Source organism: Chlorocebus sabaeus, chromosome 2 (assembly GCF_047675955.1).
Source record: "Chlorocebus sabaeus isolate Y175 chromosome 2, mChlSab1.0.hap1, whole genome shotgun sequence".
In the NCBI taxonomy this organism is placed as follows: domain Eukaryota; kingdom Metazoa; phylum Chordata; class Mammalia; order Primates; family Cercopithecidae; genus Chlorocebus; species Chlorocebus sabaeus.
This window is the reverse complement of record NC_132905.1, coordinates 19,210,915-19,231,632: the sequence shown is the minus strand read 5'-3', so window position 1 is coordinate 19,231,632 and position 20,718 is coordinate 19,210,915. Positions and strand designations below refer to the sequence as shown.

General features: G+C 48.7%; 1 protein-coding gene across 4 annotated transcripts in view; it reads left to right on the top strand.

The window, feature by feature from the left end:
- Nucleotides 1–17,948, top strand: part of PABPC1L (poly(A) binding protein cytoplasmic 1 like) — a 31,917-nt gene extending 13,969 nt beyond the window's left edge. The window contains exons 7-15 of one of the 4 annotated variants that reach the window (XM_037982737.2): nucleotides 2,076–2,171; nucleotides 8,343–8,609; nucleotides 10,060–10,150; nucleotides 10,771–10,899; nucleotides 13,425–13,531; nucleotides 15,280–15,373; nucleotides 16,700–16,830; nucleotides 17,309–17,383; nucleotides 17,759–17,948. In XM_037982737.2, the coding sequence (XP_037838665.2) occupies nucleotides 2,076–2,171; nucleotides 8,343–8,609; nucleotides 10,060–10,150; nucleotides 10,771–10,899; nucleotides 13,425–13,531; nucleotides 15,280–15,373; nucleotides 16,700–16,830; nucleotides 17,309–17,377 (984 nt within the window). In that variant the 3' untranslated portion in view covers nucleotides 17,378–17,383; nucleotides 17,759–17,948. Of the gene's footprint in view, nucleotides 1–2,075; nucleotides 2,172–8,342; nucleotides 9,230–10,059; nucleotides 10,151–10,770; nucleotides 10,900–13,424; nucleotides 13,532–15,279; nucleotides 15,374–16,699; nucleotides 16,831–17,308; nucleotides 17,384–17,758 lie in introns of those variants that run through there. The other 3 variants (XM_073006319.1, XM_008016326.3, XR_012089299.1) reach the window with 3 other exon arrangements.
- The last annotated feature ends 2,770 nt before the right edge of the window (nucleotides 17,949–20,718 follow it).

Sequence of the window (20,718 nt, the reverse complement as noted above, 5' to 3'; positions counted from 1 at the left end):
GGAGTCTCACTCTGTTGCCCAGGCTGGAGTGCAGTGCATGATCTCGGTTCACTGCAACCTCTGCCTCCTGGGTTCAAGAAAGTCTCCTGTCTCAGCCTCCCAAGTAGCTGGGATTACAGGTACCTGCCACCATGCCCAGCTAATTTTTGTTTTTTTGTTTTGTTTTTGTTTTTGTTTTGTTTTTTTGAGATGGAGTCTTGCTGTGTCACTCAGGCTGGAGTGCAGTGGTGTGATCTCGGCTCACTGCAGCCTCTGCCTCCCGGGTTCAAGCAATTCTTCTGCTTCAGCCTCCTGAGTAGCTGGGATTACAGGTGCATGCCACCATGCCTGACTAATTTTTGTATTTTTAGTAGAAACGGGGTTTCACCATGTTGCCCAGGCTGGTCTCGAATTCCTGACCTTGTGATCTGCCCGCCTCAACCTCCCAAAGTGCTGGGATTACAGGTGTGAGCCACCACGCCTGGCCTCGTTTTTGTATTTTTAATAGAGATAGAGTTTCAGCATGTTGGCCAGGCTGGTCTTGAACTCCTGACCTCAGATGATCTGCCCACTTCGGTCTCCCAAAGTTCTGGGATTACAGGCGTGAGCCACTGTGCCTGGCCCCCCTCTAAGATTTTTGATAAAAGTTCTAGATTCTTCATGGAGAAGGGCATATAAATATACACATCCACAAAAAAACGTGCACACATACTCAGTAGTTCTCAGTGACAAGCAGTTTTGCCTCCTGGGGGACATTTGGCGACGTCTAGAATTTTCATTGTCGTGTGGGTGGTGGGGTGCTACTGTCATCCACTGGGTAGAGGCCAGGGATGCTGGCAGACATCCTACAGTGCCCAGGACAATGCCACAGCAAGAAACTGTCTGGCACAAAATGTCACTAGGTCTGAGGCTGAGAAACACATACATCCTCTTATGTACATTCAGCGTGTCCATGGGCTTACAGACCCACAGAACAAAATACTTGTTACGTGATCTGTGAGAGCAGGATGCTATGCTGTACAACTGTGTGGTCTCTGCTCTCGGTGTGTTCACACACTGTTGTGTTTGGGAGGTCTGGAAGGAGAAAAGTCAAGGTGCTAGAGGCAGCTGTCACTCAACAGTGAGGCACACAGATGCTGAAGTTAGGCGGCCTGGGTTGTCCAGTCTCTGCCACTTAGCCACTATATGATCTGGGGCAACTCTTTGTGTTTCAGTTTTGTCCATAAAATAAGGATAAAAGTTTCCTTCACGCAGGGTTGTTGTGAGGATTAACAATCTAAATGTGGCCTGGTGTGGTGGCTCACACCTGTAATCCCAGCACTTTGGGAGGCTGAGGTGGGCAGATCACCTGAGGTCAGGAGTTCAAGACTGGCCTGACCAACACGGAGAAACCCGTCTCTATTAAAAAATACAAAGTTAGCTGGGCCTGGTTGCACATGCCTGTAATCCCAGCTACTTGGGAGGCTGAGGCAGAAGAATCACTTGAACGCAGGAGGCAGAGGTTGCAGTGAGCCGAGATTGCACCATCGCACCTAGCCTGGACAACAAGAGCGAAAATCTGCCTAAAAAAAAAAGTCTTAAAAAAAAAAAAAAATCAAAATGTATGGGAAAGCTTAGAGTGGCACCTGGCACCAGCATGAGTAAGTGCCAAGGTTCCTGGGCTAGCAGGCGGTAGAGGGGCAGCTTGCCTGTGTTAGGGGTCTGGTCATGGGCCGGCCTGCAAGGAGCTCTGCCTCCTGCTGCCCGATATCCACCATCTGGAGAGCTCGGCTTGAGCTTGCTCTGCACCTCAGCCTGCCGTGGGACCTGGGGCATCCTCATGGGCCCCATCTGTGAAATGGGGAATAGCTGTGGTGAGGCTGGGACCAGCGCAGATGTGTGAGAACTGCAGGGGAATTCGGGATGTGGGGCTACAGCTTGCATGTGATGGGCACACTGAGGGATAGGGGTACCTGGGTGCTGAGGGAGACAGGGAGCAGGAGGCTGGGCTGGTGGGGCTCCCCGTGCCCCTTGTGCCTGTGTCAGCCCCCTGATCTCCCCAAGGCAGTTGGGATTGGAGGGGAAGGGGCCATCCAGCAGTTTCCCTTTCCTTCCAGGGTGTGAACTTGTACGTGAAGAACCTGGACGACTCTATTGATGATGACAAACTGAGGAAAGAGTTCTCTCCCTATGGAGTAATTACCAGTGCGAAGGTGAGGGCTGGGGGCATCTCTGGAGGGCAGCGTTCCCCTCCATCCTCTCATCACCATCCCCCACAACCTCACCCCTCCGCCCTCTCGCCCAGTGGCCTCCAGGGGGTTGGTGCCGGCTACCCCTTCTGGGGCTCCGCTGACCCCGTTGGAACTTGTAGCCCATCCGCAGCCTTGTCTGGGCTCAAGGGGAAGAGGGTAGAAATATAGTCCCAGTCACACAGCTGGACTTGGGGCTCACTGTAACCTTGGCATTTATTGAGTGCCTACTGTATGCCAGATTCCAGAAATTCACATCTTAGTATTTCCATTGACTTTTGTTGTCTGGCCTCTGCCAGTGACATCACACTCCTGGGCCTCCGTTTTCCCATGTGGAAAGTGAGAGGGCTGGACTTCGTCATTCTTCGTTTGTTCTTCCCTATTTCTGGAGCACCAGTTGTGTGCCCAACCCTGTTAGGCCCCTGAGATGTGGCAACTGGCCCATCTACTCAGCAGCTCTGTGAGTTTAGCAGATGTCATCTCATAGATAAGGACACTGGGCTCACTGGATGGCTTTCGACCCTGGCTTCTCATTACAACCCCCTGGGCAATTCTTAAATATATACACCTGAGTCAGGCATGGACTGTGGCTCCCTGGGGTGTAGGGCCCGGGATTTTTTTTTTGTTTTTTAAAGCTCCCAGAGGCCGGGCGCAGTGGCTCATGCCTGTAATCCCAGCACTTTGGGAGGCCAAAGTGGGTGAATCACGAGATCAGGAGATCGAGACCATCCTAACATGGTGAAACCCCATCTCAACTAAAAATACAAAAAATTAGCTGGGCATGGTGGCAGGCGCCTGTTGTTCCAGCTACTCCGGAGGCTGAGACAGGAGAATGGCGTGAACCCGGGAGGTGGAGCTTGCAGTGAGCTGAGATGGCACCACTGCACTCCAGCCTGGGCGACAGAGTGAGACTCCATCTCAAAAAAAAAAAAAAAAAAAGGCGCCCAGATGGTTTTAAGATGATCTAGTGTTTATTCATTCTGTACTATACTTAAATACCTGTTGTTTTACCAGGCTCTGTGGGAAACAGGAACAAATCAGATGTGATCCTTGCTTTCGAGTAGCTTATAGTCTAGTGAGGAAGTCAGCCCATCACTAACTCAAATGGATTATAAGATGGGGATAGTATGGGAGGCAGAGCTATAGGAGTTCAGTGGAACAGGAGGGAGGGCTGCCTGGAAGAAGTGGCAGTAGCAGCAGTGTTTGACTTGGCTGTGAGGAGGTAGGGAGCTGGAGTGGGAATGAGGAATTTTCCAAAGAGATCTGTGTGAGTGACAGGATAGGGGGACCCGCCTGAGTGATGTGATGCTTGGGTTCTGAGGAAGTGGTCTAGAAGTTCTCTTTTGGCTATTGAATCCAATTATAAACATTCTTCAGGGAGCCTTGTGTTTAGAGCAAAAAAAGTTGTCTTTTAGGTTAAAGTCCTTTTGAAAAATGTGAGAGAAGGCTGTGGTACATGTAAATTAGGCATCAGTAAATTTGATTACACATCATAAAAAGCTATAGGTCCTCTTTCCCAGCAAATGCATACACATTTGATGTAGTAACATGGTTGACAGATGGAATTTTAAAGTTAATCAGATTTAAATGTAAACTCCAGTCCTACCATTACCTAGCTGTAGAATCTGAGGCAAGTGGCTTTGCTTTTTGGACCTTGTTTACTCACCTATAAAGTGGGAGCAACATTGCTCACCTCTCCAGGTGTCCTGAGAACTACTAAAGAGGCTGCATGTAGAGCGTCTGCATTCAATAAGTAGTGAAATAGTGACTGTTGTAATTAGTCATCATACACCTTACATACAGCGTCCGGAGATGGACCTTCTTGAGGACTCCTGGAACAAAGGAAATGTGTAAATTTGGATTGCTTAGAGTTAAGGCACACCTGGGGTGACCATCTTTTTAACAAGACAAATGGTATGAAATGGGGATTAAATATATATTTTTGTGTGTGTGTGTGTATGTGATGGAGTCTAGCTCTGTCACCCAGGCTGGAGTGCAGTGGTGCAATCTCGGCTCACTACAACCACTGCCTCCTGGGTTCAAGTGATTATTCTGCCTCAGCCTCCCGAGTAGCTGGGATTACAGGCGCCTTCCACCAAGCCCAGCTAATTTTTGTATGTTTAGTAGAGATGGGGTTTCACTGTGTTGGCCAGGCTGGTTTCAAACTCCTGATCTTGTGATCCACCCGCCTCAGCCTCCCAAAGTGCTAGGATTACAAGCATGAGCCACCATGCCCAGCCTATATATATATCTTATACAATTTTTATTTTTATTTTTCGAGACGGAGTTTCCTTCTTGTTGCCCGGGCTGTAGTGCAATGGCGCGATCTTGGCTCGCTGCAACTTCTGCCTCCCAGGTTCAAGCGATTCTCCTGCCTCAGCCTTCTGAGTAGCTGAGATTACAGGCACCCATCACCAAGCCCTACTAATTTTTATATTTTTAGTAGAGACGAGGTTTCACCATGTTGGCCAGGCTGGTCTTGAACTCCTGACCTCAGGTGATCTGCCCGCCTTGGCCTCCCAAAGTGTTGAGATTATAGGCGTGAGCCACCGCACCTGGCCCATCTTATGCACTTCTATATATTTTGGTTTATTATTATTTTTTATGAGAGACAGGTTCTTATTCTGTTGCCCAGGCTGGAGTGCTGTGGTGTGATCATGGCATGCTGCAGCCTCAACCTCCTGGGCTCAAGTGATCCTCCCACCTGAGCCTCCCAAGTAGCTGGGACCACAGGCATGTGCCACCATGCCCAGCTGATTTTTAAAAAATTTATTTTGGTAGAGATGGGGTCTTGCTATGTTGCCCAGGCTTGTCTTGAACTCCTGGGCTCAAGCAGTCCTCCTACCTCAGCCTCCCAAAGTGCTGGGATTACAGGCATGAGCCACTGCATCTGCCCTATATTGTTTTATATAAAAATAATTATGAAAATTAAAGGAATTAATGGATATAAATACTTATACCACTATCAAGTTCATGGTAAGCTCTGAATAAGTGTTAGCTTTGCTAAATTTTATCATTATTAACTACCGACTGCCAGAAGTTCTTAAATATATATATATACACACACACATATACACACACACACACACTATATATATATACATACACACACACACACACACACACATATATATATCTGAGATGGAGTTTTGCTCTTGTTGCCCAGCCTGGAGTGCAATGGTGCAATCTTGGCTCACTGTGACCTTCGCCTCCTGGGTTCAAGTGATTCTCCTGCTTCAGCCTCCTGAGTAGCTGGGATTACAGGCCCCCGCCACCATGCCCAGCTAATTTTTTTGTATTTGTAGTAGGGACGGAGGTTTCACTATTTTGGCCAGGCTGGTCTCAAACTCTTGACCTCAGGTGATCCACCCGCCTCAGCCTCCCAAAGTGCTGGGATTACAGGCGTGAGCCCCTGCACCCGGCCCTTTGGCTGTCTGATGAAGCCTGTGGACCCCTTCTAAGAATAATTTTTAAAAACTTTTTTGAGACAGAGTCTCACTCTATTGCCCGGGCTGGAATGCAGTGGTGCCATCACAGCTCACTGCAGCCTCCAACTCCTGGCCTCAAGTGATCTCCTGTCCCAGTCTCCCAAGTAGCTGAGACTATAGGAGCACCACTATGCCTGGCTAATTATTTTTTGTATTGCCCAGGATGATCTCAAACCCCTGGGCTCAAGCAATTCTTCCACCTCAGCTTCCCAAAAATAGGTATGAGCCACCAAATCTGGCCCTAAGAATATTTTTAAATGCATAAAATAAGATTCTTAGGCTTACAAAAAAAATTATATTGAAAAAATATAATAGATTACTAAAGTGAGAGCAGTATGTGCTTCTTTTATTATTATTATTTTTTGTGTGTGTGACGAAATCCTGCTCTGTCACCTAGACTGGAGTGCAGTGGCATGATCTCGGCTCACTACAACCTCTGCCTCCCAGGTTCAAGAACCCGGGTTCTGCCTCAACCTCCTGGGTAGCTGAGATTACAGGCACCCGCCACCATAACCAGATGATTTTTGTATATTTTTAGTAGAGATAGGGTTTCACCATGTTGGCCAGGCTGGTCTCGAACTCCTGACCTCAGGCGATCTGCCCACCTCGGCTTCCCAAAGTGCTGGGATTACAGGCATAAGCCATTGCACTCAGCCAAGATTAGCAATAATTAATGTGCTATGAAAATATTTTCTTTTTCTTCATGACAAATTCATGGCTAATACTGGCAGGATTTTTTTGTTGTTGCCCATATTCATAATAGAAGGAAATGCTAATGTGAAAATAAAGATGTCACTTTTTCCCCAGTCCAGGTTCACAGACCCCCTAAATTGTATCCATGACCTCCCTGAGGGGGATCCATGGACCTCAGGTTAAGACCCCTACACTGAAGGGTCGCAGAGTACAGTTTGAAAATTACTGATTAAGAGCATGGGCTCTCCAGCAGTTCAAGCCCAGCCTGGGCAACAGGATGAGACCTCATGTTTATGAAAAATGAACAAAATTAGGCATGGTGGGGCGTGCCTGCAGTCCCAGCTACTCGGGAGACTGAGGTGAGAGGATCACTTGAGCCTGGGACGTCGAGGCTGCTGTTGAGATTGTACTATGGCACTGCAGCCTGAGTAACAGAGTGAGATCCTGACTCAAAGGCAAAAAAAGAAAAAAGAAAAAAAGAGGATTTTAAAAATAACTCTAGTCCTTATGGGATGTGTGAGCCAGGCCAGTGTCTTGACCCCAAAAAAGGTTAAAAACCCAGGGTCAGGTGTGATGGCTCCTGCCTGTAATCCCTGCACCTTGGGAGACCTAGGCAGGAGGATCTCTTGAGACCAGCCTGGGCAACATAGTGATTGCCGATCTCTACAAACTTAAAAAAAAATATTAGCTGGATGTGGTGGCGTGTACCTATAGCCCTAACTACTTGGGAGGCTAAAGCAGGAGGATCCCTGGAGCCCAGGAGTTTGAGGCTGCAGTGAGCTATGATCGTACCACTGTACTCCAGCCTGGATGACAAGAGTGAGACCCCATCTATTTAAAAAAAAAAAAAAAAAAGACAAACCCTAAATGCCATGTGGGTTGGGTCCTGGAAGAGAAAAAGAATATTAGGGGAAAAAAGAGTGAAATTCTAATGAAGTCTGGAGTTCAGTTTATAGCATTGTAGTTAATAGGAGCTAATGGTATAAAATAGTTAATAGCATTGCACCAGTGTTAATTTTGTAGTTTTGAAAAATGTACCATGTTCACATTGGGGGAAGCTGGGTGAAAGATATACAGCAGGCGAGGCATGGTGACTGACGCCTATAATCCCAGCACTTTCGGAGGCTGAGGCGGGCAGATCTCTTGAGGTCGAAAGTTTGAGACCAGCCTGGCCAACATGGTGAAACCTTCTTTCTATTAAAAATACAAAAATTAGCCAGGTGTGGTGGCACATGCCTGTAGTCCCATCTATCCAGGAGGTTAAGGCAGGAGAATTGCTTGAACCTGGGAGGCTGAGGTTGCAGTTAGCCGAGATTGCGCCACTCCAATCCAGCCTGGGTGACAGAGTGAAACTATGTCTCAAAAAAAAAAAAAAAAAAAAAAAGATATACAGCAAACCTCTGTACTGTTTTTGTAACTTTTTCTGTAAATCTAAAGTTACTCCAAAGTAAAAAGTTTATTTTAACAAAAAGGCCAAGAACCTCTTTGTCAAATTCCTAAAGAACTTGGCTTGGTACTTAGCAGAGGCAACAGAAGTTTACCAGAACAGTGTGTTGGGTTGAGTCCTGGCTAACATACGAACCACTAGCTGAGTGACCCCAGATAAGTCACTCTTTTGAGTCTCTCTTATCCCGGCTGTAAAGTGGGAGCCGCGATGCCTCCCGCATTGGGAGATTGTATGTGTGAGGTGTGAAGACATGTAAAGTATCTGGCATGCAGCAGGCCTCATAGATGGGGGTGCACGCTACATCCCTCAAACAGTTCAGTAAACCGGGTGCACACTACATCCCTCTATCACTGCTTAGTAAACAGGGGTGCATGCTACATCCCTCCATCACAGCTTTCTCGCGGGCCTGCTCAGTGCTGGGCTTGTCCCGTGGGGAGGAGGGAGGCAGCGCAGCCCCAGGAGCCTTCCTTCCCCACCCCAGCAGCTCTTGTCTTGTCTTGCTTTTAGGTGATGACAGAGGGTGGCCACAGCAAGGGGTTTGGCTTTGTGTGTTTTTCCTCCCCAGAAGAGGCGACAAAGGCCGTGACAGAGATGAACGGGCGCATCGTGGGCACCAAGCCACTCTACGTGGCACTGGCCCAGCGCAAAGAGGAGCGGAAGGCCATCTTGACCAACCAGTACATGCAACGCCTCTCCACCATGCGGACCCTGAGTAACCCCCTCCTGGGCTCCTTTCAGCAGCCCTCCAGCTACTTCCTGCCTGCCGTGCCCCAGGTGACGTCCTGCCCACAACTCCCACCGCAGCCTTGCCCCCTGCCCCGGCCAGGAAGAGCATGAAGACTAGAGTTCTAGGGAAACGGAGGTTTCTAACTTGCTTCTGCTGAGGACTCACGAGGAAGTCTTTGTTTTCCTCTCTATAAAAGGGAGAGAGAGTGTTAGTCAAATGGCATTTCCCAGTGAGAGAAGCTCGTGAATGTTGTGCTGAAAAAGACTCTCAATGATCCAGCAAGTATGGGAAATGTTGCGTTCAGCAAAATAAACCTACATTTTTCTTTTCTTTTTTTTTTTTTTTTGAGGCGGGATCTCCGTGTTACCCAGGCTGGAGAGCAATGGCGTGATCATGGCTCACTGCAGCCTTGAATTTCTGGGCTTGAGTGATCCTCCCACTTTAGCCTCCTGAGTAGCTGGGACTACAAGTGCATGCCACCATGCCCAGCTGATTGTTTTGTTTATTTTAAAGAAAGGGGTCTCGCCATGTTGCCCAGGCTGGTCTCAAACTCCTGGGCTCAAGCAACCCTCCTTCCTTGGCCTCCCAAAGTGCTGGCATTACAGGAGTGAGCCACTGTGCTCCGCCCTACATTTTTTAAAAAATTAAATTAATTTTTTTTTTTTTTTTTTTTGAGACAGAGTCTTGCTCTGTTGCCCAGAATGGAGTACAGTGACAATATCTTGGCTCGCTGCACACTCTGCCTCCTGGGTTCAAGTGATTCCTGTGCCTCAGCCTCCCAGGTAGCTGGGATTACAGGTGCGTGCCACCACACTTGGCTAATTTTTTGTGTTTTTAGTAGAGACAGGGTTTCACCATGTTGGCCAGGCTGGTCTTGAACTCCTGACCTCAAGTGATCTGCCCTCCTTGGCCTCCAAAAGTGCTGGGATTACAGGCATGAGCCACCATGACCTAAATTTCTTTACTGCCTATACTGTTCTACCCTAAGATGCCAATTTCTACTGAGACTCTCCAAAATAGGCACAGATTATCCAGCATTTGCCCAGCTTAGATGGTCATTTTTTGTGGGATGCCTGTTAACATCTCCCCTGGATGTTAATGTTCTGAGGAGCACGGTTTGGGAAAGGACCTCATGGGACTTAGAGGAAGTAGAAAGATGTCACCCATTAAAGGCCACCAGGGTGAGAACATTCCTCTCCTTTTAGCAGTTGCTTAAGCTGGCACAAGTTGGAGTAAGATGTCACCCTTTTTATCCAGGTCATTGGGCTAGCTGACAAGGAGCCAAGATTGAAATCTAAAATCTTTGCCCTGGATGATTCAGGGCTAATGGACATCTTGAGATGGGAGGAAGGAACTTTCATTTCAGCCTTGTGGGTCTTGACTCACCAGTCCCTGCAGGAGCCAGTGGAGTTCCTGCCATGGTGTCCCTGAAGAGCTGTAGCTTCTCACCTACCCTGCTGCCAAGTCCCTCAGTCTGGATCTTCTTTTCCCATGCAGCCTCCAGCCCAGGCTGCATACTATGGCTGTGGCCCAGTGACACCCACCCAGCCTGCTCCCAGGTGGACGTCCCAGCCACCTAGACCTTCCTGTGAGTGACCCAGCCCCTTCCACTCTGACTGGCCTATTGGTGTGGGCCCCATGAGGCAGTCATAACACAGGGATGAAACCTGGCTCTGCCACTTTCCAGGGTGGGTGACTTCACTTCTCTGAGCCTCAGTTTCCTCTTCTGAGCATGGGCCTGAATGAGATGTGTGTAAAGTACCAAGCACAGTGGTGAACCAATGAAAGACACACAGCTAGCCACCAGCAGTCATCGCCAAAGATGCCTCTGATTTGTGACTCTGAAAATTCTTGCAAAGCTGAGAAGATGAAACTCCTCTGGCTGTATTATTGACCAAAGGCCCTCCTCTATAAGAGTGAAATGCACACTCACTTGAAACTGTCTTGAGAGACTAAGGTGTGCGATCATGGTGCTTATGCAGTTTGGGGCTCTGGGTAGACACGAGCTGGATTTGAAATTGTAGATTCCTACACTCCCCCTTTCTGGAGTTCTGGGTCTAAGTGAATTGACTCCTATTTCTGTTATGAATGTTGTAGTTTCCCTTCCCATTCTCTTGGTGGCCCTGGAAGCCTCTAGGCACAGTGTGCCACCCTCATTATTCCCACCATTCCATCCAACTTTTCTCTCTGTGGTGTCTGCACCACAAGCTGCCTACCCTCCAGGTGCCTCAATGGTCCGGCCACCAGTCATGCCTCGTCGCCCCCCAGCCCACATCAGCAGTGTGAGGCAGGCCTCCACCCAGGTGCCACGCATGGTGCCTCATACCCAGAGAGTAGGTGAGTGTGGGTAGGGCCAAGGGGAATGGGGGTGGGGCAAAGTTGGCACCAGGAGTCAGGACCAGCCTCCATAGTGACCTTGCCACACACCCTCTCGGTGAGCAAGGCCAACTTTGGAGACTGTAACGTGGTAGTTAGCTTGGCCTCCAGTTCCTGGGACCAGCTGACTCAGGCCTCTGCTGACTACTACATCCGATCACCTAATCTGTAAAATGGGGACAAAAATAGTACCCCCGGCCGGGCGCGGTGGCTCAAGCCTGTAATCCCAGCACTTTGGGAGGCCGAGACGGGTGGATCACGAAGTCAGGAGATCGAGACCATCTAGGCTAACACGGTGAAACCCCCTCTCTACTAAAAAATACAAAAAACTAGCCGGGCGAGGTGGTGGGCGCCTGTAGTCCCAGCTACTCGGGAGGCTGAGGCAGGAGAATAGCGTAAACCCGGGAGGCGGAGCTTGCAGTGAGCTGAGATCCGGCCACTGCACTCCAGCCTGGGTGACAGAGCGAGACTCCGTCTCAAAAAAAAAAAAAAAATAGTACCCCCATTTTATTGTAGAGAATTTAGTTTTTTTTTTTTTTTTTTTTTTTTTTTTGAGGCAGAGTTTCATTATTGTTGCCCAGGCTGGAGTGCAATGGCATGATCTCTGCTCACTGCAACCTCCGCCTCCCAGATTTAAGTGATTCTCCTGCCTCAGCCTCCCAAGTAGCTGGGATTGTAGGCATGCACCACCATGCCTGGGTAATTTTGTGTTTTTAGTAGAAACAGGGTTTCTCCATGTTGGTCAGGTTGGTCTTGAACTCGCGATCTCAGGGGATCTGCCTGCCTCGGACTCCCAAAGTGCTGAGATTATAGGCATGAGCCACCATGCCCAGCCTTAATTTTTTTTTTTTTTTGTAAGATCAAATCTCGCTCTGTCGCCCAGACTGGAGTGTAATGGTGTGATCTCGGCTCACTGCAACCTCTGCCTCCCGGGTTCTAAGCAATTCTCCTGCCTCAGCCTCCCGAGTAGCTGGGATTACAGGCACACACCACCATACCTGGCTAATTTTTTATTTTTGTATTTTTAGTAGAGACAGGGTTTTACCATGTTGGCCAGGCTGATCTCGAACTCCTGACCTCAGGTGATCCAGTGGCCTCCGCCTCCCAAAGTGCTGGGATTACAGGCATGAGCCACCATGCCCGGCTTGTTGTTGAGGATCAATGAGATCATGCATGCAAGGGCTTAGCGCTGGGCCTAAAGCCTGGTAAGTATTGCAGTAACTATAAACAAGGGTGTAGATTTTGGCTGTTCAGCAAGCGCGTCTGTTCTTTCATTCTGCAAATGTTCTTGCATCCACTCTGTGCTGGGGCCCCAAGCTCAGCACTGGAGGTTCTGCGTGAACGAGGCATACTCAATCCCTGGCCTTAGGTTGCTGCCAGGCCCTGGCACCCCTGCTTATTCCTTTTTATTGTGGTAAATACACATAACAAAATGTACCACTTAACTATTTTTCAGTGTACAGATCAATGGCATTAAGTATATTCACACTGTTGTGCGCTGTCACCACCATCCACTCTCCAGAACTCTGTTCATCTTGCAGAGCTGAAATTCTGTGCCCAGCAAACCATAACTTCTCATTCCTCCTCCCCCCAGCCCTTGGCAACTGCCATTCTACTTTGTCTCTGTGAACCTGACTCTTCTTGGTACCTCATATAAGTGAAATCATAGACTATTTGTCTTTTTGTGGCTGTTTTTCTTTTTTTTTTTACTTTACATGTCTCAAGATGTATCTATGTTGTAGTGTGTGTCAGAATCTCCTTATTAAGGCTAAATGATATTCCATTGTATGTATAGACCTCATTTTTACTTATTCATTCATCTATCAATGGACTCTTCTCTACCCTTTGAGTATTGCGAATAATGCTGCTGTGAAAATGGTTGTACAGGCTGGACATGGTGGCTCACGCCTGTAATCCCAGCACTTTGGGAGGTCGAGGTGGGTGGGTCATGAGGTCAGGAGTTTGAGACCAGCCTGACCAACATGGTGAAACCCTGTTTCTACTAAAAATGCAAAACTTAGCCGGATGTGGTGGCATGTGCTTGTTATCCCAGCTACTTGGTAGGCTGAGACAAGAGAATTGATTAAACCCAGGAGGTGGAGGTTGCAGTGAACCGAGATCACACCACTGCACTATAGCCTGGGTGACAGAGGAAGACTCTGTCTCAGAAAAAAAGAAAAAAAGAAAAGAAAAAAAAAAGAAAATATTTGTACAAATAGCTCTTTGAAACCCTGCTTTCAATTCTTTTGGGTATATACCCAGAGGTAAAATTGCTGGATGATATGGTAATTCTGTTTAACTGTTTGAGGAAGCCCTATACTGTTTTTCTGTAGTGGCTACATCATTTTACATTCCTACCAACAGTGGACAGTGTTCTAATTTCTTTACATTCTTGTCAACGCTTGTTATTTTCTGTTTTGGTTTGGTTTGGTTTCGTTTTTGGATAGCAGCTGTTTGAACTCTGCTTTTTTTTTTTTTTTTTGCAGCCAACATTGGTACTCAGACCACAGGACCCGGTGGGTTAGGATGCTGTACACCAGGCCGGCCTCTCCTGCCGTACAGATGTTCCTCAGCAGCACATAGCACCTATCGGGTAAGGCCAGCCTGGCTGCCTGCTCTTAGCCTGGGCTCCTGGCCGCCTGGCTCAGAACCTTAGCTAAGGTGTTGGGCCATGGCTTTTTTTCTTTCCTTGGCTTGTAAAGTTTTGTTTATTAATGTGTACAATCAGTAAGAGGTCACCCTTACTGCGAGAAGGGGAAAGAGGGCCAGCATCCTGTTTTATTTACAATCTGTTTTGCCTCGGTTATTACCAAAATTAATTTGGATGTCCTTAGTATTTGTGATGAACAGCAAGGAAAGGTATTCTAAGAATATGGTGATTATTGAAGGGATGTACTTAATCTTCAAAACAGAAAATATCCACTCTAATCAAAGACTGTATATTTATCTACCTGCCCTAAAAAAGGTCTACAATTCATTATCATGTCCTGTGTAGAATTTCAATGTGTCTAGTTTGAACGACTTCTCAGAAAATGAATGAGAGAAGGGTCTTTTTTTTTTTTTTTTTTTTTTGACAGCACCCAGGTTAGAGTGCAGTGGTGTGATTATAGCTCACTGCAGCCTCAAACTCCTAGGCTCAAGTGATCCTCCCACTTCAGCCTCCAAGTATAGGTGTGTGACACCAGGCCTGGCTAATTTTGTGTATTTTTTGTAGAGACAGGGGTCTCATTATGTTGCCAAGGTTGATCTCAAACTCCTGGCCTCAAGCGATCCTCCCACTTTGGCTTTCCAAAGTTCTAGGATTTATAAGTGTGAGCCACCACACCCAGCCAAAAATGTGTTAAAATTACCAAGATGTGAAAGGGTGAGAAGTGTGCTGGAGATATGTCCTTAAAGCTACTTGATAAAAAGTGCTTTATTTGGCACGAAGTTATTGGTAACACAGGACTTTCATTTATCAACGTTCATCAGGGACCTTTATAAGTTCATAGCACTACAGGAAATGTCTAAGCTAGAGGCATGACTTCGTCTTCTAATCCGCTTTGCCCTTGCTGGGGACTCTGTACCCTACCTGATCGTCCAGACCTTGCCCGCTGTTCCCCTTCTCCAGTGCCTCCCTGGCCTTCTGTTCACTTGCCAGGGTAAGTGGTTTTTTTTTTTTTTTCATTTCTTTTTTTTGAGACGGAGTCTCGCTCTGTCACCCAAGCTGGAGTGCAGTGGCGCGATCTCGGCTCACTGCAAGCTCCACCTCCCAGGTTCAAGCCATTCTCCTGCCTCAGCCTGCCGAGTAGCTGGGACTACAGGTGCATGCCACCACGCCTGGCTGAGTTTTTGTATTTTTAGTAGAGTTGGGGTTTCACCGTGTTAGCTAGGATGGTCTCGATCTCCTGACCTTGTGATCTGCCTGGCTCGGCCTCCCAAAGTGCTGGGATTACAGGCGTGAGCCACCACGCCCGGCCCAGGGTAAGTGTTTTGAGGACATGCCTATCCATGGTGATTAAGGGATGTGTCCCTGGGCCGGGCGCGGTGGCTCAAGCTTGTAATCCCAGCACTTTGGGAGGCCGAGACGGGTGGATCACGAGGTCGGGAGATCAAGACCATCCTGGCTAACACGGTGAAACCCCGTCTCTACTAAAAAATACAAAAAAAAAACTAGCCGGGCGAGGTGGCGGGCGCCTGTAGTCCCAGCTACTCGGGAGGCTGAGGCAGGAGAATCGCTACCCGGGAAGCGGAGCTTGCAGTGAGCTGAGATCCAGCCACTGCACTCCAGCCTGGGTGACAGAGAGACTCCGTCTCAAAAAAAAAAAAAAAAAAAAGGGATGTGTCCCTGGCACCATGCAGGTCCAGGAGCCGGCTGTGCACGTCCCGGGACAGGAGCCCCTGACCGCGTCCATGCTGGCTGCGGCACCCCTGCATGAGCAAAAACAGATGATTGGTGAGTAGCTGGTTCTCCTACTCTGGAGCAAGAATAGGAAGGCTATGAGCTGGCTAGCCTGCTGGGAAACACCCTGAGTGGGGGTCCAACGTGAGGTCAAAGTCCAGCGTTGTCACTGCCCCTCACTAGTGGGTGACCGTGGCCAAGCTGCCTCTGTTCTTCAGGCACCTATTCTCTTGTCTTAAAACCCTGGTCAGACTAGATGATCCTGAGGTCCAGAACTTCCAGCGCTGCTGTCCTGTGACTTTGAGGTTGGGAGATACTCCAGATGTGGGCAGATCAGGGGACAGAAGGGAGGAGTAGGGGTATGGTCTTGGGTTTCTGCTGAGAAATGGCCTGTAGGTGGGGGTTAAAGTTCATCACCCCTTTCCTGAATGGGAGGAAGCTGCTGTTCACGTTTCCTAGTGCTCAATGCAGGCAGGTGGGGCATTGGTGCATTTGGTAAATACGTGATGTTCCCCGTAGATTCTGGATTCCTTGTGCAATTCATCTCCACCCCAGTGTCCATGGCAGGCCCTGATAAAAATGTCACTAAGTGAACACAAGCTTGTTCCTGGTTGGCAGGTTCTTTACTGCATGGCCACCAAGACCTCCAGACCCTTCATTGAATGCCCCCATTACCACCGCCCCATTGTTTCTTCAGCTTACTTAGGGTTTTGCCACGTTACCCCCTTCCCCTCACCCTGAATTTTTTTTTGGAGTCTTGCTGTGTCACCCAGGCTGGAGTACAGTGGCACAATCTCAGCTCACTGCAACCTCTGCCTCCCAGGTTCAAGTGATTCTCCTGCCTCAGCCTCCCGAGTAGCTGGGATTACAGGCACGTGCCACCATACCTAGATAATTTTTGTATTTTTAGTAGAGATGGGGTTTCACCATGTTGTCTAGGCTGGTCTCGAACTCTTGACCTCAGGTGATCCGCCCGCCTCGGCCTCCCAAAGTACTGTGATTACAGGTGTGAGCCACTGTGCCTCGCCTTACCCAGAAAACTTTTAAATGAACTTAATGGAAGTAGAAGGCTTTGTTACTAGTTCTCTGTAAACATCTTCACTTTCTTCATGGGAAGACCCCTTCCGCCCTTTCTGCCTTAATTAAGAGGCACCCCATCCTTGCTGGGCCCTGCACACAGCTGAGACAGGCTGACCGCCAATACCAGGCCCTGTCATTAGAAGTACCTGATGTTAGATCAGGTGTTAAATATCACAGCCTGGAAGGAGCAGTTCTGGGAGAAGAACCCAGATGTCCTCAGTGCTCCACTCCATACCAGCCCTGGGATGCTGGGATGTGAGCCAGGCAGGTGCACAAGCCATTAGAGGGTGTTCCACACAGGGGAGCGTCTCTACCCCCTTATCCATGATGTCCACACCCAGCTGGCCGGCAAGATCACGGGCATGCTGCTGGAGATTGACAACTCGGAGCTGTTGCTCATGCTGGAGTCTCCAGAGTCCCTCCATGCCAAGGTAAGCAGGAACCTGGGCAGCAGGGAGCCCGAGGGGGCAGGAGCAGAGCTAAGGACAAGGGCTCTCCTAGTGGAGCTAGTGGGCAGCTGTTTGGCCAGATAAAGTGTTTCTTTTTGCTAACACTTGAAGGTCTGCTGAATCTTAGAGTGGAGAGGGGGGCTTAGGTAAGGGTTTGCTACTTCGCACCTCCGTGGACTAACTCTGTGTTGTTCCATAGGTAGGGTTTTGGTACAAGGAAGTGTGTTCTGACTCAGTGTAAGGGCTAAGATTTTTCCAGCTGTCCAGCAGTGTACCGCTGTGTCAAAGGTGACAGACAGGGCCATGGGATCTTGCAAGCAGTGGTGGAGGGAGGGTTCCACAGAAACACTGTGGATGGAGGAGGATCCTGTATCCAGGATGCTGAGCCAGGGGGAGGTCAAGGCTCTTCTGGGACCTGCTGGGGCAGCTGCACTAAGCCTTTCCCACTCATGTCCCACAGATAGATGAGGCAGTGGCCGTGCTGCAGGCACACCAGGCTATGGAGCAGCCGAAGGCGTACATGCACTGAAACCAGGTGGGTGGAACGGTGACAGGAGCAGCTGAGCCCGGGAGAAGCTGTAAGGAACTAGGCAGGGACTTTCACAAACACACTGAGAATTGTGCTGTGTCCCTGGGTTTCTCTGAATCACCAAGGAGTTTGGAGGACGTCGTGAGAATCAGAGGAGATGATTAACTGTGATCAGAATGGGGGGTGGTGGAGGGTGAAGGAGGTGCCCTCTTGCCAGCTGCCCTGTTTGGCTTCATGCAGAATAGGTTGGGCTTTCCTGGGGCCATGCCTGGCTCCATTCTGCCTGCCTGAAGGCATGGCCGGGATGAAACCACCTTCTTTATTGAAGACTGGGTGTCCGCCATACTTTAAAAACACTTACTTTTACCTTTTTGTCCTCAGAAAAGGAAATCCTCACTTCCATGGCTGCCAAAAGGACAGTGTTTCTGGCTCTCAGTCCTAAGGCCCTGCAAACTCTAACTTATTTCCCAATGAGTCTGTATCTATACTTGGGCTCTGTATCTGAATGAAGGTTGGTCACCCATCCAGCCTATTACCTTTTGCTTTGTGTATTAAAAGTGCTGCAAAATCTGCCTTGCCTTCCACCCTTTTGTGTCTGAGGGAGGTGGGGACAGAGCAAAGGGTAGACATGACTGGGGTGGGGCTCTGGCTCCAAGAAACAGAAACCATAAAGGAGTGCTGAAGTACACAGAAGGCATATACACAAGAGCAGGAGAAGTGTCAGGAACTGACCCGTCAACAGTGCAGTGGATGACAACATGAATATCACACAATGGACCAGAGCTACAGGGGCCTCCATCTGATGTGCATGGAGCCCCTGGCTTGGGCACCCCTCAGGGCAAACACCCAGCTGCTTCTCGGCTCCAGGCTGGCTAAGGGGTTGTGTAACATAATTAACCCTTGTAGGAACGCTTTAGGATACCTTCCCAGGTCAGGATTTTCCTCCCCTGGAAATGGGGAAGTCTCTCAAAGCTTCTTTGGGTCAGTTAGTGCTCACCTTCCAACAGGGATATACGGTCAAGTGTTTGCCCTCTCCTGTACCTGAGCAGCCAAATGAAAGTTTCTACTATGACCCAAGCAGACTGGGTTCTGCTAAAAATTCACCAGCAACAAATCTGACTGAGTCCTCAAGGCTGTTCTGCCACTCTCAGCTCCTCACTCTTCCTGTTCTCCACTCCACAGACCTCCCACCTGTCTTCGCCACACCCTGCCCACTTCTCTGGCTGCTTTTAATCTGTTCCCTGTGCAAATCCATCGTCTTCTCCCCAAATGCTGACTGCTGACATTTCTTTAGTCTCAGTCCTGGGCTCTCTCCTTTTCTCATGCCATGTTCTCCTGAGCTATCTAATTTACAAGCACATCTTCAATTTGCACCTAGTCTAGGATGACTCCCCGTTTTTCTCTTCAGCCCAGTCAACTCTTAAGAGCAACTGAGTCACCTTTCTCACATTCCACCACCTACCTGCCATCAGCTCCTGGTTATCTTGGTAACATTCATGTATAAAATCAAGAATATGATTTAACTAAGTCCTCTTTTTTTTTTTTTTTTTTTTTTTTTTAAATTTGAGATGGAGTCTCACTCTGTCGCCCAGGCTGGAGTGTAGTAACGCGATCTCTGCTCACTGCAACCTCTGCCTCCTGGGTTCAAGCAATTCTTCTGCCTCAGCCTCCAGAGTAGCTGGGACTACAGGTGCACTCCACCACACCCGGCTAATTTTTGTATTTTTAGTAGAGATGAAGTTTCACCATATTGGTCAGGCTGATCTTGAACTCCTGACCTCAGGTGATCCACCTGCCTCGGGTGGGGTTTACAGGCATGAGCCACCGTGCCTGGCCTTATTCTCTGATTCTCTCTTCCAGTGTTCTGTCTCCACAAATGGCCCCACCATTCTGTTGCAAAAGCCAAAATCGGAGGGTTTCCCCAGCCCTGCTGCCATGCCACTTTCTCTCCTCTCATCTTCCAGAGAAAATCCACCAACATGACCCCCTACCAAATCGAAATCCACTTCCACTACCTAGTGGAATAAATCCACTAATTTGAGCTAAGCTCGACCCCTGCACTCACTACCTTCCGCCGATTAACTGCATCTACCCTGGCCCTCCCGCAGTCTGTCCTCCACCACGCAGTCCTAAGGCTTCTTTCAAAATGCCCCTCTAATGTCTCATCCTTGCATAAATCCTGCAGTAGCTTCCCACCATTAGAATAAGGACCACTTTACACAGCCTAGGAGACCCCGCATGATCTGCTCTCTGCCCTGTCATTCCCACGTAACGGTGTTTGACCTTCTCTGGGAGTGGGGGTAGAATTCCATCACAACCTTTAAGACAGTCACATTGATAGCTGTGTGTCCCTCTCCTAGAAACATTAACCTATGAGAAGCAGAAGTTTTATTCCTCAAAGCCTCTCTGGAAAAGACTGAATGATGTTAACTTTCAAAGATGAGTGATGGGGATGAGGAAGCTTATCACATTGTGTTCATCAGAAATTTCTGCAGTACAAAACGAGTAGCCTCTTTGGGTTGTGCCGGCCCTACCCTCTGCGTCTTTACTAGCAAATCAAGTTGCTTGCCTTCTAGAGCTCAGGATGATGTAAATCAGTTGTGACTGGATGTCATGAAACCTACCTCACATCAGTCCTGCCTGCTTATGAGGCAATAAAGGGGTACGGTGCCCCACTCTGAAACTGTCCCTTGACTGTGCCGATGGGGTTTGTCTAACTCTGCTTCAGCCTGGGTGTCTGTGATGGCTCAGACAAGACTCATCAAGAGAGCTCGCTCAGAGGTGGTGTGCTTAACACCGAATGCTGCTTAGCACTGTGTGATGGGAGCCAAGGGATGATCAGACCCCTTTGTCTGCTCTGCTCTGTGGAATCCTAAAACTCCACTTCCATAAGGTGAAAACCAGCCCAGGAAAGGGAGGCAGCCCTTGATGCTAGCTAGATCATAAAGCACTCGCCAGCCTCCCCCCATACCATGTTTTGTGAATTTCATCGGCCCTTTCAGGTCCCTGTACTCACTGGCCGTGCTCCCAGTGAGGACCTTACACATGCCGTTCTGTCCACGGTGCTTTCCCTCCCCTCTTCACTAGTTAACCTCCCTGTTTGGAACTCAATTCCAGCTTTACTTACTCAGGGACCCCCTTTCCTCCACTGCATCAAATTTCCCCTTTTGGGCAAGGAAATCACTTTGACGACGGCTTCACGACACTCAGGCAAGCTGCAATTTTACATGTGTGGTAACTTCTTGGCTTCCCACTGGACTACCAGCCCTCTGAGAGCAGGGGCTGTGTCTGTTCACTGCTGTCTCCCTAGCACTATTCACAGTGCCTGGCCCATGCAGACA